At 40.2% G+C, this 23,668-nt stretch overlaps 1 protein-coding gene across 12 annotated transcripts in view; it reads left to right on the top strand.

Annotated features, from left to right (window-relative positions):
- The window catches only part of ECPAS (Ecm29 proteasome adaptor and scaffold), a 67,288-nt gene that overhangs the window by 32,783 nt on the left and 10,837 nt on the right, over nucleotides 1-23,668 (top strand). For all 12 annotated transcript variants that reach the window (XR_013958691.1, XR_013958692.1, XM_080636880.1 and 9 more), the window contains 20 exons: nucleotides 2,492-2,572; nucleotides 3,312-3,540; nucleotides 4,084-4,175; nucleotides 5,926-6,060; nucleotides 8,168-8,333; nucleotides 8,746-8,918; nucleotides 9,394-9,495; nucleotides 11,007-11,130; nucleotides 12,001-12,146; nucleotides 13,235-13,289; nucleotides 14,048-14,162; nucleotides 15,071-15,136; nucleotides 15,385-15,502; nucleotides 17,383-17,550; nucleotides 18,299-18,378; nucleotides 19,153-19,258; nucleotides 19,812-19,859; nucleotides 20,840-20,961; nucleotides 22,302-22,452; nucleotides 23,252-23,317. Coding sequence is in view for 10 of the 12 variants with exons in the window: in XM_080636880.1 (XP_080493006.1) it covers nucleotides 2,492-2,572; nucleotides 3,312-3,540; nucleotides 4,084-4,175; nucleotides 5,926-6,060; nucleotides 8,168-8,333; nucleotides 8,746-8,918; nucleotides 9,394-9,495; nucleotides 11,007-11,130; nucleotides 12,001-12,146; nucleotides 13,235-13,289; nucleotides 14,048-14,162; nucleotides 15,071-15,136; nucleotides 15,385-15,502; nucleotides 17,383-17,550; nucleotides 18,299-18,378; nucleotides 19,153-19,258; nucleotides 19,812-19,859; nucleotides 20,840-20,961; nucleotides 22,302-22,452; nucleotides 23,252-23,317 (2,343 nt within the window). In the remaining 2 variants the exon portion in view is untranslated. The remainder of the gene's footprint in view (nucleotides 1-2,491; nucleotides 2,573-3,311; nucleotides 3,541-4,083; nucleotides 4,176-5,925; nucleotides 6,061-8,167; nucleotides 8,334-8,745; nucleotides 8,919-9,393; nucleotides 9,496-11,006; nucleotides 11,131-12,000; nucleotides 12,147-13,234; nucleotides 13,290-14,047; nucleotides 14,163-15,070; nucleotides 15,137-15,384; nucleotides 15,503-17,382; nucleotides 17,551-18,298; nucleotides 18,379-19,152; nucleotides 19,259-19,811; nucleotides 19,860-20,839; nucleotides 20,962-22,301; nucleotides 22,453-23,251; nucleotides 23,318-23,668) is intronic.

The raw sequence follows: 23,668 nt of genomic DNA on the forward strand, positions 1-23,668 counted from the left end.
TAATTGCAAGAGATACAAGTGTTAAGTAATAAGGAGACAGATCCTTTAACAAAGGGCTTATTTTCCTTTGGTGCTGTTTGTGCAGAAGATGTGTGGAAGAAGGAATCCAGTGTTCAAGGATGATAATCCGGCATGGTTGCTCACAAACGTGCTTGTGAAAGGATAGGAAGATCATTGTTTGGTTCAGCTAGTGAAAAATAATATTATGCTTAAAACAGAAAAAAGCTTCCAGACTAGGAAAGGAGATACTGGAACAAATGAAGAAGTGTGGTGTGTTTACTTTAAAGACTTAACTATTTATTTTAACTTCAATTTGTGGAAATAATGGCCATTTTAACAGCCTTTCAGAACTCTAGGGGAATGATTTGCCAAAACCTGTACCACTTGAACTCTTACCTGAGAGATTCCTTATGAAATGTAGTGTACTTTGCTGGTGTACTCTGCTGGTATACTCTGCTGGCATATGAAGTATTTGAAGCTTTATGAAAAACCTCGTATTTGTCCAAAGTACTGGTTATTCAAATATATGCAAAAGAAAAAAAAAAAAAAAGGAAACCAAGATTGAGTTTTAGATAACACTATTAAATGACTGTCTCCTTGTGGTTAATTTTTAAATTTTTCTTATTTCTTTAATTTTCTTGAATTTCTTAATTTCTTAAGTTTCTTAATTTAAATTTAAAATTTCTTTTTTCTTTATTTTCTTAAATTTTTCTTAAAAATTCTTAAATTCTTCTTATATAATGTCACTAAATAACTATGGATCAGCCTAGTTTAATCCCTAATGGGAAAAACAAGATTCCCACACTCCTCAAGGTACATTTCTTTGGTTAGTTATCTCAAAGTGTGAATTTTCACATATCGTGAATAATCTGTGAGTGTTGGAGATGTTTGAGAAGTTTGTATGCATTGCTTGGCACAGCAGGCTGAGTACAAAATGACTTTCTGCACAAGTTAGCATCATCCTTCTCTGTCTCTGCAAGATGGTATATATGAAAGAGTAGGACCTGATATGCTGGGTGTGGATGGAATCCATTCTTCAAGGGAGTCATCTTCTGGTTCCCGAATTCAGGTTTTCACTGAGGGTTCTGGATGTCATTGAAGTTACTGTGAAGCAAAAGATCTGCGTGTGTTCAGAAAGATGAGAATCTGTTGACTTCTATACAACTGCCTTGTGTGTTTATTCAGATGCAAGGCTGCCTTGCTGAAGCCAGCCCTAGAACTGATATGTGTATTGCCCAGAGAACAGACATGCTTTTCTGCAGCATTCGCAGTGGGTGTTACTGGAAACCTTCTGTTCGTATGGTTTCCTGCTGGAATATGCCTGCTTGTCAGAGCTAACATTTCCATGGAAAGGAGTTGGTTGCTTGCTGCAGCAGCCTTCTACCTTGCAGGTGTCAGGGTGTGGCACAGGGTTCCCACTTCCCATACTAGGGAAGCCTGACTGCTTCGCAACCTTTGGAGGCAAAGCTTCTGCCTGCAGGCTTCCTGGCTGCCTGTCAGCTGGAGCACCTCAGAGTTTGGAAGTTCATGAGGTATTTTGTTTTTAAATTCTAAAGCACTTCGTTTTTCCTCCTGAGGGGAAGAAAGAATGTTGAGCTCACAGCCCAGAAGGCCAGACGTATCCTGGGCTGCATCAAAAGGAACATGACCAGCAGGTCGAAGGAGGTGATCCTGCCCCTCTACCCTGCGCTCGTGAGACCTCACTTGGAGTATTGTGTGCAGTTCTGCTGTCCTCAACATAAAAAGGACATGGAACTGTTGGAACAAGTCCAGAGGAGGGCCACGAGGATGATCAGGGGGCTGGAGCACCTCTCCTATGAAGACAGGCTGAGAAAGTTGGTTCTGTTCATCCTGGAGAAGAGAAGGCTGCGTGGAGTCCTCACAGCAGCCTTCCAGTATCTGAAGGGGGCCTAGAAGGATGCTGGGGAGGGACTCTTCATCAGGGACTGTAGTGATAGGACAAGGGGTAACAGGTTCAAACTTAAGCAAGGGAAATTTAGATTGGATATAGGGAAGGAGTTCTTTACTGTGAGGGTGGTGAGGCACTGGAATGGGTTACCCAGGGAGGTTGTGAATGCTCCATCCCTGGCAGTGTTCAAGGCCAGGTTGGACAAAGCCTTGGGTGACATGGTTTAGTGTGAGGTATCCCTGCCCATGGCAGGGGGGTTTGGAACTAGATGATCTTAAGATGTTTTCCAACCCTAACTATTCTATGATTCTGTGATTCTAATGTTGTCCTCCTCCATCCTCCCCTGCTGTTCTCTCTCACAAATTCAGTTTCCACTTTGAGTTGATAAGGGTGTGAAGTTGATGGACCTAAACTACTATTACCAAGTGCTCTGTGCCCTTCATTGTTATAGAACTGTTGTACTTTTTCAGTTGCTAAGTGGAGGATAAACATAGTTATGGCAGCAAAATTTCACTGACCTTTCTGACATTTCTGCTGTTCGTGGGTCTGAATGTTCCGCTCTTAATATGTGCTGTTGTTTAGGCCTCTCACCAAATGAAAACTCCAGCTAAATATACAACTGGGACTGCAGCGTTGCCTTTCAATCCTGCCACATTTGGCGAGGTAAGTTTCTGGATTTACTTCCTTACGTATGTATACCATAATTTATTTAGAGGACAGTGTAAGAAGCTAACAGTTACCATAAGTCACCCTGTGTTCTAAACTTCCTCTTTGAACAGATGTTGAGATTAACTCTCCGTGCCTTATCTGTGTGAACAGGATTTTCATGGAGGGTTGGGAGGAAAGTTCCCAAGAGTGCAGTTCCACTGCCTTCTGCAGCATACCTAATGTAATAGCTCGTCAGAGGGAGAAACAGGCAGTCAGGTTTAAAAGTCCCATTGTGCTCCTTGGGGCTGTTCTTTCACACCAAATTCCCTGGCTTCAGTGATCTGTACACACAATCTCAGCTGTGATGCATGGTCTGTATTAGCCATGCTTTGGGTTGCGTATGCAGCTCAAATTGTATAGGGAACAGGCTGAACCGCCTGCAAAGGGGTTGCATCAGCTGATGATGATAAGCCAAAAATCTGTGTATGATTTAATCATCTGAGAGTGATTCAGGCACCATAGGGTTGTCTGCTTGCACAGGCATATTGCAGAAACTCTTCCTAAGATTTGTTACACTTTATATTTGTTCCTGTGTCCATGCTGACTTTTCTGTCTAGATTTGATTAAAGGAAAAACTCTCTTGTTTTGGTTACATTAAATGTAGCATATTCCCTGCTCTTTTATTTTGTCTTCTTTGTGTTTTTTCCCAGTGCTCTTGCACTCAATATTCTGTGTTTTTCTGTTGTCTACTTAGATAGTTCTGTATCTGCGGATGTGTCTTGCTCACAGCGCAGGTGTGGTGCCAACCTCACAGAGCTTGGCAGATATGCAAGATCAAGCTCCAGCCATTGGACGTTACATAAGAAATCTCATGTCTGGCAACCACATATCTTTATCTTCCTCCTCCTCTTCAAAAAGTGCAGAAACCAACCCTGTGCATATGTATATTGGCCTTCTTCAGCAGCTGTTAACTAATGTTGGAGGTAAGAATCTGTGTGCAGCATTAGCTTGAAGAAAAATCTTCTCTTGCTAGAAGTGAGTTGCCATGTTCAGTGCTTTGAGTTTGGCTGCAGAAATGACAGAGCTGCAACACTGACTATATACTCTTCAGTTTAAACTTGTTCTCTTCTATGCTGCTGTGTAGGTAGGAGAAAGCAGGACCACAGAATTGCAGCTTTAAATGCTTTAAAAAAAGACTACTTTAAAATTGTAAGGCTGCTGTTTATAACAGTTATAACCAGTGAATGCTGTCTTCCTCACTCTGATAATACTGTATCTGTGACAAGTGTAGTCTTAAAGCACTTGATGCCTTTAGAACAAATTGCTACCAGAATGTTTGCTTCTATTTGTTTCCCTAATATTTCTGAGAAAAAATATACACTATTATTCCGTATTGTTTGTTATCTCTAATGAATTGCAAATGAATGCTTTCAAATGCCTGATACTTCTTAACCTCTTTTTATCACTGTTAGATTGTTGTAAATACTGCAGTTGTTTAATAACCTGATTCTTTAATTACTCTTTAGGTTTGCCAGTCATGTATTGTCTTCTAGAAGTTGTTTCAGTGTATCCAGAAAAACTAGCCACCAGATTTGTAGACAAAATGGATTGGATAAAGGTATATTGAAAATTTACATATTTTGGTTTATTTCTGGGGATGGAGTGGGTTTGGCATTAGCAAAACCTGGCATTTTCCCATGGTGGAATGGAGTATTATTTCCAAGTATGCACTTATTTTAAAATCTGATATTTCTACTTAGAGTCAACACTTCATGAAATGTTGTATGTAGCAGGATGAGGAAGCTACGTTTTGGTTCTTTTGTTTACCAGTTTTGTTAACTGACCTATATCTTCAGGGTAATCTGTCATTGATCCCGTTGGTATAGTCAGACAGTTTTTCCCCTTGATCAGAAGATCCATTAAACAGCAGAAGAAAAATGAAAACACAATTCTTCCAGTGGGAAGATGTGGGTGACTTTTCAGAAAATAAGATCAGCTAGATCCCTAATTGTTTTAGAGCCCTTTCTGTAGAGTTGTTTTCATGTTTTTATTAGCCTCAAACAAACAAACAAACAAAGATAAATTGGAACCTGTTTGAGAATAAGCCAAAGATAATTCTGCTTTCTCTAGATTCTCTTCTCAGGCAGCTTCCTGCTTTTTCTGGTTTGCTTCAAGCATCCAGGATTTGCTAAGCTCTTACAGGTTGCCTTCAATTTCATTAGGAATCTGGCAGAAAATAATGCTTGGTTGCATTAAAGAAAAATTAGAATGTGTTGTAATAATTTCTCCTGCTGATATCTGTGCTGCGTTGCACTGTATACAGTTTACCACATCTCATTTAAGTGCAGGTATGAACCTTAGAGGACTTAAACATTTTCCATTTCAGTATTGTTTTTTTTTTGGAGAAAAACCTGCTTTTTCTTTGTCCTGGTGTCTATTTGCAACATAAAGCTTCTAGGGGTGGTAACTGATAGTACCTCATTCCAGAAATACTGTTGTGAAATATCCTTTATGTGATTTCACTTTGCCAAGTGGAAAGAGCAGGGGAGCAGGTCCAGGAGGTTGTTAGAAGTCAGCTGTGTTTATCTGATACATGTTTTGAGTTGAACTTAAGAGTTCTGTTTCATGAGCCTGACAGATCTCGTTTCTTGTTTGCTTGGATCATTTTTGCTGCCTTTGTGGCGGCCGAAGCCATTCAAAGGTTTGGGCATGAATTTTTCGCATGAGTTTGTTGCATTATACATCAAATTAATGCAGAGGTAAGATTATATCTTAACAAATCACCTGATGCTTTCCAAGTTCAACTTCTTAACAATTCAGATAATAGAAGATCTCTAATATAAAGTGGAAGAGTTTGCACTGAGAGCTGTGCTTTCCTGGACAACTTTTTTTTTTGGCACCATTCGATTTAACTGATTTAACTTCTTGAGGTTTGTGTTTTTCTGGGGGTTTTTTTGTTGTTGTTTTAATCCCTTGATTAATAAAAAGGAAATGGAAGCCTTCCAGTAGCTCATGAAAAATAGTGTCTTTGGGAGGCTTTTTAGCTCAGTGTGAATTCAAAATGTGGAAGCTTTTCTGAATACAAATTCATCCAAGCATTCCAGTAGTGTGTTTAATGCAGAGCGGGTGGGTAGCCCTCTTGTGGCTAGTGGTGATCTTCCTCCTGAACACTGAGCATTCAATGAATGCTTTGCTGAATTGAGTGCTTTGTTTCTTACTAAATTATAATGCTGCTGGTTTTAAGAGTGGTTTCTGAGGTAAGTACTATTTATGTAGCTGCATGACAGTTGTGCTTGTATATCAAAGCCTGTATGAACAGACTGTATGAGAATCTGCTTCCATATTTTATCTTCTAAAAACTCCTGCAGAGTCTGATGAACACAAACAAAGAAGAAATGCGTGAGCTTGCAGCGCTGTTCTATTCTGTGGTGCTGTCTACCATGTCTGGAGATGAACTTAGGGCCTCCTTAGAGCAGCTGATTAAGATGACGAAAGACAACAATGTAACTACCTTTCTTTGTCTGCTTATTTGTTTTTTTGTCTCATGTAACTGATGGGAAATCTCACAGTATGTCTGGGATGTATTAGCCTTAATCTGAGTGTAAAATTAACTAGCTGACATCCAGTCGGACTGTGAGAAGGGGTTTTTTGTAGGTGAGTGCAACAGATCTTTAAATAAACTAATCTCTGAAGCTGTTGTTAAGGTCAGAAGGATTTCCTGGAGGCAGTTCCTTAACAAAGCCAGCACTGTCACATATTTAATCAATCTTAGCCAGCTTAAATATTCCTCGTCCCATTGAATAGTAATGGGTCAAACTGTCTACCAGTTTACCAGTTTTTGTGAGCAACTACAGGTACCAAAGAACTAAAAAGTATGGTTAATATCTCCCCCCCCTCCTGAGCCATAGCTGCTCCCTGGCTCCTCATCAGCTCAGGGTCTTGTCCCACCAGCAACCTTTACCTGCTGGGGGCTGACTTCTTCCCTCCCACTCCACGTGGACTGCTCAGCAATCCTCCACCAGTGTATTACTATGTGATGGGTTTGCCTGCCTACTGTCCTCCAGCAGCTCCTTCCGACTCCCATTAACCTTATTTCTGCATTTTGCTACTATGAGCTTGGAGGAGTCCTGAAATCACATTGAAAAAATTTCTGTGCTGGTGTGTCTTGAATCCTGAAAGGGAGGGAAAATATTAGTATTTTAGGTTAGATTTCCCCAAAATGTTCTTATATCAGTCTCTCCTAATGACTTAATGGGCCGCCATTTTACATCACAGGTAACAAACTCAAATGCTGACAAGTAGTGCTGATCACTGTACGTTGTAATTAACAAACAGGATTTATTTTCTATCTGCCAGAGCAGTCTCATTGCTCAGTTTCACATAGGGTGCAGCTTCCGTGATCATGAAGCTAGCACAGATGGATCCCATTCCCCCTGCTGCTGCTTTCTGGCCGTGAAGCCATGGTTGACCTTTCACAGAACATAGCTGAGAATAAGGAGGGATGTGAACCATGAAACAAAAAAAAGCGGGGTGTTCCCCTGCATTTCTGAGTTTGAGTCAGTGAGAGCTCTGTTTTGCTGCAAATGCACCAACCCAGTTGAATCAGTACAGACCCAGGGGGGTGGTGGTGCTCTGTAGTGGTTCAGTAAACACTGCAGTTGTAAATAGGTAGCTGAAGTGGAGAGGGGGGAAGATACCATCTTCAGCAGGCTTTGCTGCTCCAAGACCACAACAAGGAGCAGTCCCTGGTGGACAAGCTAGATTGAGGATCCTGTCTGGCAGCACGGTTGCACTGATCCAACTTTTCAGGGTTGTGATAAAAACCAGATACGTTAACTAAGCTGAGTTTAAGCCCCTGCCTCCTTCTTTTTCTTTCCTTTTTTTTTTTTTTTTAAATTAAGGTAGCATTTAACTCAGCCTTGTTTCTGCACAGAATCCTTTCATTAGAAGTCACCTGTTGGAATGAGCACCATCATTAGATAGTCTCAGTACCACGTCAGCATTGGAGAAATTACTATTCGTGACATTAATTATAATAATCAGGTTTCACAGCCTGTGGCCAAATGAACTGTATAAAGGCATTACCTTCAGTATTTATAGGTCAAGTATGTTCTCATTCTTAGCAATACAAATCTGGAGTAATTCCCCTTTACTATTGTTTACCAAAGAATACATTTAATCCCCTTAATCTGAGTACGTCCAATTTTTAAGTAGAGATAGCATTGTGTTATCTTAGTACAGACTTACGAAGGTGAACTTATAAATCACATGAGTTGGATTTTTACTATTTATTTTTGTCTAGCCACCAAAGGGTGGGCTTGAAGAATGTCATTGCTGGTGATAAATTCTTAATCTGTCCTCTTAAGTCTCTTGTAAGTTTCATTAATTTATCTTAAAAGATCCATTCGTCAGAGAGCACTAGAAATATCAAGCTCTCTATCCTTGCACTATGTGTTAGAACTCCATGTTAGGACTGAAGAGTTCAGTTCACTCTTCAGGGTGCCTCCTCATCTGGCTTCTCTGTATGTGTTTTTAAGTCAGAGTTTTGTGCAAAGTGTTACTTACTTACTTTGAAAATGAGATTTTCTGCACTATTGGTGTTGTCTCTAGAGCCCGGAGGTCCAACATGGATCCTTGTTGGCTTTGGGATTTACAATTGGAAGGTACTTGGCCAAAGGGAAATGCAGAACAAGAGAGCTACATAATACAGAACAGCCAAACACTGCCATCATGCCAGATCAAGAACAGCTCATAAAGTCAACGACAGAGACAATAGGTAACTTCCTGCCTAAGACTTTGCCGCATGTAACAGTTGTTTTTTGAACCACCCCAGACTAAGGACTTTTCTAAGATACTCAGCCCATTGATTCTGTAATCTTGGGTTTACTTTCTGTGATAGAATTTACAGTCTATAAAAATGTCATCGTATTAGGTATATGAATGTAACCCTTTTCAAAAAGAATTAGGTGGACTCTTAGCTCACAGACTAACATAGTAGAATTAGGGGTGGTGCCACTGCCTAGACTTCTCTCAGTCTCCTTTTACTTGGATTTTGTTCCAGCATAATGCTTCTTACCAGCTGTAGAGGAGATAAATACTTTGCTTCTTGCATGTGTAAAATATAAGTGCCTGCCTGCCCACTGCTAAATAATAAAAAACAAGCCATCCTGTTTTGCTTTCTCCTGTAGGTGCTTTTCTGGACAGCACCTCTCCCTTTCTTCTTGTGGCTGCTTGTACAGCTCTTGGGGAGATTGGAAGGAATGGCCCCTTGCCAATCCCCAGTGAAGGACCAGGATTCACAAAGCTTCAACTTGTGGAAAGCTTATTGTCCCGAATCCCTTCCAGCAAGGAAACAAATAAGGCAAGATTTTGTAGTGTTGTTATGATTCCTGTTCATTTCTGAAATGCTCTGTCCCCAGGTTTGTGTATTACCTGCCAAACTCAGCCTCTCTTTTAAAAAAGAATAAGGCTTATCACTGGTTTTAGTGAGTCAGAATTAGGCTAAGGATTTTCTAGTTTTGTGTCACTCTTGGTCGGATGTGCTTTCTATAGTCATAAGTAGGAGCTTACTGGATAAAAACTACAAATAGTCATAATTTTTATTGAAAAAAAATAGATCTTTTACCTGGAAGTAATCTCAAAGGTTAACAGGATGTTTGTTTTGATCTGTGTTCTGGAAAAAAGGTGCACTGATTGATCTAATAAGTGTTTTGCGTGACTAACTTCTGGTACCTTAAGTAAAATTTGAGCAAGGTTGAGAAAGTGGGTTGAAAGTATATCTTCTGGACTTACAGGAAGGTTTTGTGATTGAGTTTGGTTTTTGTTTGTGTTTTAAGATGAAGGAACGAGCAATACAGACATTAGGTTACTTCCCAGTGGGAGATGAAGATTTTCCCCACCAGAAGCTACTGTTGCAAGGTTTAATGGATTCTGTGGAGGTGAGGCACTATCAAAGTATTTTTCTTCATACTGTAGTGAGTATTTCCATTTAAATGGTTTTTATATACTCTAGAGACAGATTTTACAAGGGAAGTTATCTTTTTTGTAATAGTCCCTCTGGGTTCTTTAAAACTGCCTTGAAACAGAGAGCGGAGGTAGGTTTGGGGCTTGTAAAATGTTTTATGTCACGGTTTAAAAACTTGCCAGTCAAGGTCTCTGGGACGAATATGTATTCCACTTTAGGAGAACTAACTAACTGTATATGCAAAATCTTAAGAAGTTATACTAATGAAGCCATAGGTTTGTACTTTAGCCTTCAAAAGTACCTTAAAAATAGATAATATAAATATATCTTCTTTTTTATCTGAACTGCATCAACTGATACAACTTGCTTGCATTATGAGCTTTGTTTATAGGAAAACATATATCTGTTGTCAGTCTAAATACGTCAGTGTAGTGTACTGGTTTCATGGTACTTCAGAGCTCCTATACATGTTACAATATACCAGACAGCAAAATTAAACAGTCAAGGAGCTTTTCAGGGTTCTTAATTTACAGGTTTTTTGACCTTTCTTCCTTGTTCCTACTAACATAGGGTTCAGCATTGTTGAAGCAGCTGTTGAGTATCAGACAGGCTGGCTATGTGCTCAAAGGATAAAGAATAGTAAGAACATTGTTTACACAAACATAAAGTGATGTTTCTAAGTGCTATGTTTATCTCCTGTAACTGCTTAGGGACTTTACATCTTCCTTTATAAAATATGTATTTTGAAAAAAACCCCAGCAAAACAACAAGCCAGAAACCAAGCCAAACCCAAACAATGTATCTTAGATTGAAGGAAGCTAAAGGCTTACTTCTCAAAATGCCTGTGCATTTTGTGCTCCCAGAGAGTAAGGAAAAGAATCTAGTAGGCACCAAGCAGGTACAGAGATCTGTTCTTATGACTCAAGATTAATAAATAATGACAAAAAAAGTGGCAGAAGTTCAGCACATTCTGTTTCTGAGAGCTTAGAGAATAGAGGAAAGTAGAGAAGTAAAGCAAAGTATTGTCTAAATTATTTTAATGTGAATAACAAATTTTTGCATCTCTTATTAGTGATCAACTTCTGGATGGAACTTCAGGAAAATCTTTTACTACTGCACACTGTAGCAAAGCTGCAGTAGTTTTTGTTGATGCCTGGCAGTCTTGTTCTAATTATGTTGTATTTTCATCTTGTCTCTCTAACTCTTTCTGTGCTGTGCTCTGCTAAGTTGAACTTCTGCAGAGACTAGCAAATGCTCTGTAGGAGATACACTAAGTGTGGAAGTTCTAGCTCTTACCATTCCTTTTGGAGAGTCTGATGTTGGATAAGTTTCCTTATTAATCTCAATGGGTGTGAGTTGCCACATAGTCTCAGCAGTTCACCGAAAGTGTACTGGGATTGGGAGAGAGACTGTGGTTCTGTGGAGTACATGCCAAAAGTTTTGGTATGTGTTCAGGGCTGTCAGTAAGGCTCTTGTGTTTTTCAGGCCAAACAAATAGAACTGCAGTTTACCGTTGGTGAAGCTATTACCAGTGCTGCTGTAGGGACAAGCTCGGTAGCTGCACGTGATGCATGGACTGTCACAGAGGAAGAATATATCCCTCCTTCAGGTAGGCTTTCCTAACACAGGGAATGGGTTGAGGAACATAGAATCTCACAGTTATGGTCTAACACTGAGCTTCATAACTTTATTTCTGTGGTGGTTGATTTTATAACCAGAGAAGTAAGAGATATTTTGTTTGTTCATGCTGGTTATATACAGGTCATTTCACCTCTGCAAGTCCCATTTGCTCAGAGGTTAGAAGACTTTATTTCATGTGCTGTTTACATGTGCTGTTAAATAGCTTCTTCAAATCTAATTCATGCCACTTGACACTGAATTTCTTCTGTCATTTCATTTTGGTTTGCCATGTTGGGTTAGTTTCAGGTTTAACATACATAAATCTTTCAGAATATCATTTTGAACCCTGCACTGGGAAATAGGGTTATGACATTAAATTGCAAGCCTTTCCAACAACTTGGAATTATATGATTAAGTGACATATCAGCCTCAGACCTGCACACAGGTTTTTTAATGTTGTGAGGGTGGTTTTAGATCTCTTTAAGTGTGCACAAAGCTCAGCATGTATAGAACAGGGTAGAAACTGAACCTTGCCACTGCTCCAGAAGTTTTGAGTCCTAATGGAAAGAACGCTAAGTCTTACGCAGCATGAACTGACAGCCTCTTTTGGGCCACAGGCTCTGAAATGCTTTTATGAAGGGTTAGGAGGACTCTATTCAGTGTTTCTGCAGTAGAAATACTTTCTGAGTGACTCCAGTGAACGCTTTTCCTAAATAAGCAGAGATTAAGGTGTCATCTGGGTACTCGTGGGCTAATTAGATATTTTCATTGCTGCTGCACATTATGTTGGAAGTAAAGATGAGTGCGTCTGATTCTCAAAGCTCCCCTTCTTCCCTCCACCTTTCTTCTTTTCATATAGATTTGAAAGGAAATGATGTGGTTCCCTGGGTCCTAGACCTTATTTTGAACAAGCACATAATTAGCCCCAACCCACACATTAGGCAGGCAGCTTGCATCTGGCTTCTGTCGATGGTGAAGAAGCTGAGCACACACAAAGCAATTAAGGTAAGAAATATGGCCTTTCCTGACGCTAGCTCCTTGTCCCTGTTTTTGCCTCTCGCTTCCTTTCTCTCCCTTCATTCCACTTCACTTCCATTGCCTTTTTTTTCCCTAGTGCTGGTGCAGTCCTTACTGAGATTTTTTTGAGACATGGCTTATCTTTTGTCACTAGGAGAACATACTAACTGGCAGATGAATGGGGCTTTTTGGCACCTTTGTAAATTTCTGACCTGGCACTCAGGTCAGAGTGAGCATAGTGTAAACGGCTTTTGTAAGGTGAAGGAGCAGGACATCTTCTCTTGTGGAGGAGAGCTTGGGGTCTGTGCAGTTCTTAGGATTTATTTTTGGAAATGTTAAAAGGAGGTCTAGGAGGGGACGAAGGGGCAGAATTTCTGGACTCATTTGTTTCGGAGTTTATCACAACTTTGGTACCAAGGAGCAGTTGTTGTGTGATTCATGTACTGTGTATTTTTGGTGTGCTTGGAGAACCTAATGTTTAGGGTGCTTGTCTATAATGAGAGAATGTAAAAGATCCTATACAAGGACTTAATAAAGCTTTCCCAGCCAAAATGTTCTCTCCCTGCATAGAGGTACTACAGACTGTGGTGGGACCATGTAGCCATCTTGTGCTGTTCAGGTAAAGAGCTTTGAGAGAATAGGTGCTCTGCAATTGTAAGCTATTATATGTAAAACCTTGCTGCATATTATACTCATCTAAACAATGGACCTTGTGGGAGTTGGCCAGATCCACTAGTTTGGGGATGAAGAAAAGTGTCCTCACGCACAGGATAGCCCCATCTTGCTGCAAGCCAGATTTACGATGCATGACTGACATGTATTAGGCAAGGAAAATAAAATATATTTACTAATGGCATAGTAGTTGTAAAAAGGTGCTGGAAAAATAACTTACCTTCTGTTAATGTCAGTCAGGCTGCTGCTTACCTGTCTGGAAAGGAGAGTAGTTCTTGTAGGTGTTGCTCAAATAGGCAACTTCACTGATACAGTAGTCTCTGTTTATGTTAGGACCTTGAGACCAGACGAAGGATCCAAAACCTGAGATAAAAATAATAATGTCCTCTTTTCTCATCTTACAGTCGCATCTCAAGGATATTCAAAGTGCATTTGTTTCAATTCTGTCAGATAGTGATGGTAAGTGCTATCACATGTTAAGGGTTGTGTCTTTTCGGGGGCGTTTAACAGGATGGAGGGAATCTTTGAACTGCCAGAAAGTCACCTACACGCCCTCTGTCAGTCAGCATTAAAAGATGACTGAAGAAACATCCCATTTCTTATGCAATAGGAATGATTTCTAGTCATTGCATGTAGAGATAAGAAGCAGCTTTTTCTGTGCTTTGCTAACCAAATACACCTTTTTCTGCTTTTACCCCTTCAAACTGTAATAGCAGAAAATGTTCATTGATTCTTCTAGTCTGCTTTGGACAGTAGGATGTGCATTGCAGAGTTCTGCATGACAGGAACTCAAAGTCCTCTTTAAGCTAGCAGATTTTGTTTTGTAGGTCTTCCCGTGGCTGCTAGTGGAAAGGGAGGTAGCTGGCAGCCTATCCAAAGCTCACTGAAGTTGGAAAGAGTATTACCACTAACTTTGCTGAACTTCAGGGGCCAGCAGTATGTCAGAATACTTAGAGCTCTTGGAATTCTCTCTGCTCTTTCAAAACCTGCAGTGACAATATTAACGTGAAGATGTTACTTAGTTCAGAACAAATCGTTGCTTCAGAATGCAAAGCTTGTGTCTTGCAAGACTAGATCTGCTGTAAATGGAAACCTGTGAACTGCAGCAGAAAGCTGTTTTTGCTAGATCATGATTTTGGTTGAATCTTGTTTTTGAAATTTGTGTGTTACTTAATTACATGCTTAACATTAATTTTACCTTGTAAAATCTCTTGCAGAGCTTAGTCAAGATGTTGCTTCAAAAGGTCTTGGGCTGATATATGAACTAGGAAGTGAAGAGGATCAGCAAGAGCTAGTCACCACACTTGTCGATACCCTTATGACAGGGAAAAGGTAGAGTGAGCTCAGAATAAAGTGAGAATATTCTGAGCAGTATGTTTGATGGGAACAAAAACGTGCCTCTCGTGTGGAAAGAGATGTTTTGAGGCGAAGGGCATGTCAATATCCATGTATTCCTAGTGGGTCAAACTCAGACATTTCTTAATTCATCTTAGAGTTGTCGCTGAAGTTGTTCTGGTTTTGTTCCACTCAACAAAGCTTCAAAATCATTCAGTCCTGATTCAAATCAGTTGAGGTTTCATTGGAATTCCAAAAGGAAATTGTGTAATTGCAAAGGACAATGCATGATGTGAATGTTGAAGAACTGGGAGCTTGCTTGTGTCTGAAATGTACCTTTTGCTGGGGAAGTGTGAATGGTCACCTGTTAGTTTTAGTGTGAAAAATGCTGGTCTTCCAGGAGTCCTGGAAGTAATTCTGTTGGTCAGTGCTGAAAATGCTAGCTGAACAGCCCACTCCCTCTAACCTGGTGTGGATGTGGCCACTGTAAGTGACATAACCTAGGTTGGGAGTGTTGGGATCCAGGGGTGGTAAATGGAAAGAGTTAAGATGGATGGAAATTGGAATTATTTTTTTTCTTTTCTTTTTTTTTTTTTCTTTTTAAAGTAGAGATTTGCTGGGCAGAAAAAAAAAAGAGATCATTCAGTGTTTTGACTTTTTACCTCCTAACTGCTCAGCAAAGCTCTCACTTTCTGCAGCATCTGTTTAATGTTACACACGACGCAGGTTAATGAGGTTCCTTATAATTTGTGTAGCTTTGCACATGTGTATGTTTTCTGTGGGATTGGAACTGGAAGAATGGGAAGTTACTGAAGTAATGAAGGAAAACAAACTTGACCTGTAGCATGCAGTCCAGTAAAGGGTAGATTTTTGGTAAAGCTAATACTGGACCTTTTTTCTACCAGAGCCAAACATGAGATGACTGGAGAAACTGTGGTGTTTCAGGGTGGCCTGAGCAAAACCCCAGATGGGTAAGTTTACTGATGGTCTCAATGGCAGGCACATAATTGGTGCTGAAACAATATTCCCTTGCTTACAAATCTACTCCCTGAGCTTTTTGTTCCTCCTTGTTCTCTGAGTTACCATAACTGTTTTCTGGTAGTACCGGTAGGGTATTCACTTCTCTCGACTTTAGGCTGTGAGTTGACTATAGCTTTACCTATTATGGCATTTGTGTAGCTAAAAATAGTGACACCGATTTCCCTTCTGCTTTCCAAAGTCAAGGCCTTTCTACCTACAAGGAGCTTTGTTCACTGGCTAGTGATCTCAATCAACCAGACTTGGTGTACAAATTCATGAATCTGGCCAACCATCACGCCATGTGGAATTCTCGAAAGGTAATTTGCTGCTTTCATACCATTTATATTCCCACTATGAACTCCAGAAACAATAACTGCCTTTCTCTAGCTCTGGTTCTATGATATATGGATAATTGCACAGGGAAGACATTTGTTGATGCTTTGGTGTCAGGTCCAGTGCAAATTTACCTGCCTGAAGAACAAATTTAGGATTACTTGAAATTCTTAAAACAAAACATTGGTATTGCAGGGTTCATATCATTCTGTATTCCTTTCTAAATCAACTGTGATCCTTCCTTTTTACTTTTGAGTGCACTTGGGAGCCAGATCTTGATGTGTTCAAACAGTGAGAGAACATTTTCGAAGCTGGATGAATTTGCAGATGCCAGAGTGACTTTTTTATGTAAAAAGGAAGAGCAAAAAATATTCAGGAGCAAGTTGCCAAAAAAACAACTGACAATACACAAGTTTAATCATTGTTGTCAAAGCATTCTTTTTTAAGTCAAGTTTGATATTTTAGAGCTATAGGGACCTTTAGCAAAGCCAGAATACTCCTGGATCCATATCCTGCTTAGAAAAGTATCATCATAAACTTGAAGATTTAAGTACACTTTTCAGAGCTTTAACTTGAGGGTTATTTCATTAGCTTTACATGAGCATGGAAAAACTTTCCTCCAGGAAGCAGGCAGAGCACCTTTTGTGTGCTTTCACGCAGAAGACTGGTAGCTACATCTACTGTATTGCACCTTTTGTGCTCTTTCATGCTTGCTGTCTGACATTTTGAGTCTCTGAAAACACCACTTGGTGCAAAAAGAAGAACGCCCCAGCATTAACTTTCATCCAGAGTTTGACAAGTCGATACGTCTCTCAAGGCTTGCCTCTCTTTGCACTGGCACGTGAGATGCGCAGGAGCACAATTAGACCCCTGATCCTCATGGAATTTCACCAGCTAGGATGAGTCAAGAAATTCGACTCAGTGGCTGAGTAGGCTGAGCTTTGAAATTTGAGTTTGCAGAATCATCTAAGTTGAAGTGGCATCTGGAAGTCTGTGCTTCAAACCTCCATACAAGAGTGAGTCAGAGCAAGCTGTTCAGGACCTTGCAGATGATGCCTCCCTTTTCTTTATACTTTCTGCAACCCCTTGCTGCTCACAGCAGTGGTTCTAACTGAGGGTGTGTCTTTATTATTCTTCCTTTTTTAGATTAACCCAGACAGCACATCCTCTCCTGTGAAATCCTTAGAGTGGGTTTTGAGTGGCAGCCTTTGACACTGCAAAGCAGGAAACACGAATCATTAGGCACTCACTGCACTGGCCTGTATTGAGCAATTTAGTTTTGAGCTATCCTGCATCAGTTCCACTGTGTTAGATTTGAGAGTGAAATTGAGAGTGATGAAGAAAGAAAGGAGGGTGGAAGAATATTTGAGTTTCATTGTAGATGGAGGCAAAATTATAATCCCCGGAATTTTCAGGTTGTAGAGATAAAGTGGGGTTGTTTTATTTTTAGTTTCTCAGTTGCTAAGTTAATCTAATCGTAAGTGCAGCAGAGTTGTAGGGAAGCAGTGGCCCACACTCACCAGTCTTTCCCAGAAAGAATCTCTTTTGGAAAAACATATTCAAATCTTCATAATTTTTATTCTCCACCACCACTTTTTACAAACAAAGTCAGCCAGTATCTTTAACCGAAGGTTGGAGAGAAGGAACTTTAGTAGAACAAGTATGTTGACTGCTGAGTGTGATCGTATGTTAAAGATCAGTGTGGTACTGTAGCACTGATGAGGGTCTGATTCTGTTAACATCTTAGTCATTTTGATTTGGTCTAAATCTGAACTGTGTCAATTTGCCTCTGGTGATGGTGTGCTCAGAAGCAATGACTGAATGAGTGAACATTGTTTCAGCAAATACTCTCTTGTCATTTCAGGGAGCAGCTTTTGGTTTTAATGTGATAGCTGCCAAGGCTGGAGAGCAGCTGGCTCCATTTTTGCCCCAGCTTCTTCCCCGGCTATACCGTTACCAGTTTGACCCCAACCTGGGGATTCGACAGGCAATGACCAGCATTTGGAATGCCTTGGTCACCGACAAGACGATGGTAAGTGAGCAGCAAAGTGCAGAATGGTGGGTTTGCTGCTAGCCAGCAACGTCTCTGGGATCCTCATGGAACAGTTGTGTCTTGTGAAAGGAGGGGCTATGCGGGAAAGGGTGAGGTATTGTCCTGAAGAGAAAGAGGTGCTTAAATCTGTGGATAAGCTGGAGGGTGCACAGAGGAGGATGCTCCTATATATGAAAGGATAATCGCAGACCTTGTTTGTGCAGCATGTGATAAAATTTATTATTTACTTGAAGGGTAGTCTTTCCACACTTGGATATTGTTTTCATGTTGCTTATGAGAAGCTTTTCAGGAATTCCTATGGCCTAAGATGCCCTTCCTAGAGCAAGAGCATCTAAATATGATTCCTCAGTTTTTAAGTGGGAGAAAGCCCATGGGAAGCAGCTTCTCTGAGACAAGTTTCAGGAATAAATGATTTTTATGAGGTGCCGTTGCTGTAAATCTGTGCTTGCTGCTGCATCTAAACAGTTCAGTTGATAAAGGACTGAGGAACTTCCTCTTTTCTTATCATGTCTGTCACATTAATCCCTCAAGCAGTGCAGGAAGGGGCATGTCTAAAGCAAAGTCAGAGTAAGTTTGCAGGGGGTCAGGTCTGGGAATTATTAGTTCATCTGCTGTGGCTACAAGCAGGTTGTACTGTTCAAAAGAAGCTTTTTTCTTCTTCACAGTACAGGACAAGGATACATCGTCCATGCTTGTTTCATTATTTTGCCTTTTTTTTTAATAATAGGTTGATAAGTACATGAAGGAAATTCTTGAGGATTTGATCTGTAACCTAACCAGCAGTCTGTGGAGGATCAGGGAGTCCAGGTATTGCTAGAAAAAGTAACATATTTTTCTTTGAACTCTGTTCTTTTCTTCACCATAAATTTGTTAACCTGAAGAAGTTGAGGGGGGAAAGAGGACACATTCTTTCATCAAGATAGAGCCTGGTCTTGTAGTCTGCACTTGAAGTGTAATAAAATCTTGAAGCTATTTGCTTCATTGAGCCTGAAATTTTTTATTGCATGTGGCCTGAGCTTGATATTAAACAGCATTTGCTGAAGGAGGAGTTCTCTGGTCACAAAGTTCTTGCCCGTCCTTGAACCTGAAATATTGCTTAATATTAGAAAACCTTGGCAATCTGGCTGTATACATACTTGGCAACAGGATGTCAGTCTATATCCCATTTTTATTAAATTGGTTTTTTATTTATAATGGTTTGTAGTTATATTGTGTTGAAAACTTCCATTTTAATTTCAATCCTAGATTTTAGACCATTTTGGTTTGGTTTTGTCCTGTACTCACAGAAAAGCACCTGGAACAATTTTGTAATTGGAATGTTTGTGACAGCAGTTTCCACCACAGCAGCCTTTCTCACTTGCTGTCACTCATGTCAGATTTCACCTGACTGGCTGAACCTTTTTTTTGTCTACTAAAGGAGGCATTATTATGATGGTGTACATTTAGGCTTGGGGAAAATAAGGAATGTGAAACAGTTCTTAAATTTTTTTAACGGTTTGCTTATACATATGAACATATCTGTGTATACACGTATAGCAAATAAGTACACCATATGAAGGACATAAAATCTCCTGTTTGCAGCTGTCTGGCGCTGAATGACTTACTAAGAGGAAGATCTTTAGATGACATTATAGACAAGCTTCCAGAGATCTGGGAAATACTATTCAGAGTGCAAGATGACATTAAGGTAATGGAACTGGTAATTGAGAAGGAATCTTCAAAAGAAAGTACAGTGATCAAGCTCTAAGATGTTTTAAGAGAGATTCTCTGAGAAGTCAAGTTGAAGCCAATGGGAGTTTTGGGCATTAGGCAGACAAGTAATTTGGCAGTTAAAATTTCCATGCCACCTTGGAAATTCTTCGTGTATTTTAAGTGTTGGTTTTCATTCCTGCTGTGTTTATTCTTGATGGCTCAGCATTTTTTCTGGGTATGAAAGAATTTCCAAATGTTTACTTAACTCCTGAGTATAGAAACATTTATTTGTGCTGCATGTGTGCTTAAATGACTTGCATATATGAAGTCCGAGAACTCAGCTCCTTCCAGGTTTGAGCTGTGTTAATGTATTTGTCACTGAGTATACCAGATACTCAAATGGACCAGAGTCAAAATTTTTGTGGAAAATACTATGTTATGTGTTAGCCATGGGTATAGCCTTGTCAGTATGAGTGATACGAATTAATATGAGTTGTTGTGGAGAAGTTTTCAAAATAGCAACAATGGATTCTTGACCTGTTTTTTAGGAAACTGTGCGAAAGGCAGCAGATCTCGCCCTAAAAACTTTAAGCAAGGTAAAACTCTTCATCATTTGCACATGGAGATGTGTATGGTTTTGATGTTAGGTAATGATTCACTATCATATTTACAGGAGTGACCATAGGCTGTTGTTTTGAAAAGACCTCCAGTATGAAGTGTAGTTATGATAAATGGTACAGCCCCCTAGGAAGCAGTCATAATAAGCCTGACCATACCCTTCTCTGTACTTTTTTTGATGCTGCTTGAGGATAATGCAATGTTAAGTCTTAAACAACCAAAGGAGGGATATAATGAACTGTGTTTTTCCCTCTGTCCTTTTTTTTTCCCACTGGGGATGGTATCCAAGGAAATTTCATACAACTTCAAGTCCAACTGATGTAGTTGACCAAGCCCAGTGGAAACTTACTGGTGTGAAACAGAGTAATCCGCTCTGGACTTCACAGTCTGGTGCTGTTAGTGACAGATATTTTTGGGTGTAGTGTATGTATCACTTAGTATTTTGTTTGGTATTCCTTTCACGAAGTCAGATTAGTGGAAATGGAAACAGATCTTAAAAGCTGTGTGTGAAATCACAGCCTTCATGGTTCATGCAGTGTGACATTTCAATGGCACAAGTTGTGATCTTGTACCAAAATGTTGCAATTGCAGAAGCTCTTCTGACCTGGGCCTTGCTTTTCTGCCTAGTGGAATGTTTCAATCCATGTGGCTGAGAGGCTGTCCCCTTAACTGAGAGATCATTTGGTCCGCCTCATCATCTGGATACACATCAAGGCCTGCTAGGTTCTGAATTCGGCTTTTCTGGAAGCTGACTGTAGCTGAAACTCCTTTTATGGATGTGACTTGGCTTAAGTACCTCCTGGAGAGGAGAATGAATGTGTAAACAGAGCCTGTGTTTGGCTTTGAGCAGTTGCTGTAGTTGCCATTGACTTCCTCTGTTTGAAGGAAAAGGTGCTTTAATGAAATCTGAGCAGGAGGTTTGTACATGCTTCCAATGTGGATTCTCACCTGTCCCCAGGTCTGCGTGAAAATGTGTGAGCCGTCTAAAGGAACAGCGGGTCAGAAGACAATAGCTGTATTACTCCCTTGCCTCCTAGACAAAGGAATAGTAAGCACAGTTGCTGAAGTCCGATCTCTCAGGTTAGTTTTGCATCATGTAAGTTCCCTGGGGGTTGTATCATGATTTCATGGAATATTGGAATCATAAAATGGTGTGGGTTCAAAGGGACTTCATATATTATCTAGTTCCAACCCCCTGCCATAGGCAGGAACACCTTCCACTAGACCAGGTTACTCCAAGCCCCATCCATCCTGGCTGTGAACAGCCACAGCATTTCTGGACAACTTGTGCCCGTGTCTCACCACCCTCACAGTTGTCCCAGAGAGACCCAGCTTATTCACTCCAGTTGCAGAATGTTCTGTGTGTTTGAAGTGACAAGTTTCTCCTCAGGACTGCTTTCCTACTGGGTACTTTTCTCACTGAGTTCAAACAGCAGTCCCAAGAGCTCTACCCGTCTTTTGAGAGTATCTGGCATCTCTGCAAATGCCCAGATTCAGTTCCCAGCAGGAAGTTCTTTTCTCCCTTTACAACTGGCAAACTGATCTGCAAGCAGTTTGCTGTGCTTGAGACTGCCTTTAAGGACTAGTATATGTCTTCTGCTTGTAGACAAAAAGTCCCATGGTAGCTCTTGAAACAGTCAGATCTTATTTCAGAACTGATTGTGAGTAATGATAGCTCAAATCCCAGAGGTAACTGCACTTTGTCATGCTGTTCAAATACATTTTGTGTCTTGTAAGGGTTCAGTGTCCCTTGATGTGTAGACATTTCATATGCTTGTCACTTTGTAACCTTGTTTAGTCCTTCATTTGTGTGAAAGACAGAAAGGCTGGAAAATTCAGACCTGATGTGTGGCTGGTCTTTGCAAAAGTAATTTTCTTTTATTGAACGTGATGATCCAGGAAGGTTAGAAAGCTCCTAACACATTATAGTAAATACTTCTTGAATTTTTTAATCCCTTTTGAAGATACAAAAACCGTTTGTCAAAATGCAGCCTGAGAGATGTGGTGAGTCTGAAACTGACACATGGTAGTTGAACAGATCATTGTAATTTGTTTTTCTTGGGCAGAGATAGTGGATATCTCTGGGGTGACTTTCCCCAGAGCTTCTTTAAAATGTGAAGATGTGTTAATTCTTCTTACATCTGTCTGTGGTACTGCCTCTTTTCCCATTCCTTTTATGATACCCTGACCAAAGTAAGCAATCTCTCTGCAAAGTGTAGCATCAGTTGGAAGCTCAGGGCTAGGATATTATATTGCTTAAGTGGAAAAATACACAGATTTTTGTTTGCAGGCAGATTTATATTGGTGTATCTGAGATTTGTATTGGTCTTTTTGTTGGTACTGGATTAAAGTAGATCAGAGAGGTTTCTCAGCTAAGTCTGTGTGTTTCTATGTTGACCTTCCCTTTGATCTTTTTCCAGCATTAACACTCTTGTGAAGATCAGTAAAAGTGCTGGGTCTATGCTGAAACCTCATGCACCAAAACTTATTCCAGCTCTGCTGGAGTCCTTGAGTGTGCTGGAGCCTCAAGTCCTCAATTATTTGAGTCTTTGTGCAACAGAGCAGGAGAAAGTAAGTGCAATTGCTATAGGAAAGTATCAATAGAACAGAGATGACAAAGATTTAAGCTTCATTTGATAAACAGAAAAATAGCAGATTTGGTTGAGGGTGTTCAAAGGTAAAAACTGAAACAGCTAGTAAGTTACTAATAAAGTTTGGTCATTGGAATAGGACTGGACAAATGTGGGGTTTAGGTTTTTGTTTTCCTTTATTTCCTTTTTTTTTTTTCTAAGGGTTGTGATTTTTTTTTTATTCACTAAACCACCACGTTTCAGAAACTGAAGAGCAATCTTAGTAAGAGCTGTTGTTAGATGTCACTTCAGCTCCATGTACAACTGTGAAACAGGGAAAGATACAGTCTGTAATAATTATGTGGAATGCACCTATACTGTCAAACTTCTCTGTTTTTCCCAAGAGATTAACTGCGGGAGTTCTGGTAAATTAGATGTGCCATAGCACTGTGGGCTGGAGGTGGATGTTGTCAGCACTGTGTCCTTTAATCTCTCTCAAAGAAATGTATTAATCAATAGCAGTCTAATGGGAAAGTGAGTGAAACCCAGTGTTCAGAAGCAGATTTAGCTAATTTCATTCTCATGTACTCTAGCTAGAACATCCTTCTGCCTCTGAAAGGGAGGCATTCATAGTCTGTAAACATAATGTCTTTCTGTCTGTATGCATCTGAAATGGATTTTGGTTTGAGTTTATGAGGTAGCAAGTTATAGCTGATGTTGCCCTTTCCACTGTTTTCATGTTGAATTTACACTTGATTTTGGCTTTTCCCACCCCTCCCCACTTTTTTTTTTTCCTCCAGACTGCAATGGATAGTGCCAGACTTAATGCTGTCAAGTCATCTCCCATGATGGAAACCATTAACATGGTAAGTACTTGATTGAGAAGGGTTCCACTGTAAGGTATGTGTAGGAGAAGAATATGAATCAAAGGGAAGCTTTGCAGAATACCTCTTCAGGGTCCATTTTGTTGCCACGTCTTACATGTGAATGGCTGTCCACCTTCTTTTTTATATGCTGACTTATTTCATCCCAATGCCACAACTTGTTCCTCAGATCAGTTGTGAATAATCTTGGCTCCATTTGGAGTCAGATGGGTTGTTTCTGCACCCGTAGACCTGCCTGCCTTGACAAAAGGGACATCTTTCAAGTGTTTTAATCTGGAAGGGGCTCAGTTGGTTCTAGATTATGCTGGCTGCTATTTCTCTTCTTCTCTGGCC

This window comes from Psittacula echo (assembly GCF_963264785.1).
Source record: "Psittacula echo genome assembly, chromosome: Z".
In the NCBI taxonomy this organism is placed as follows: domain Eukaryota; kingdom Metazoa; phylum Chordata; class Aves; order Psittaciformes; family Psittacidae; genus Psittacula; species Psittacula echo.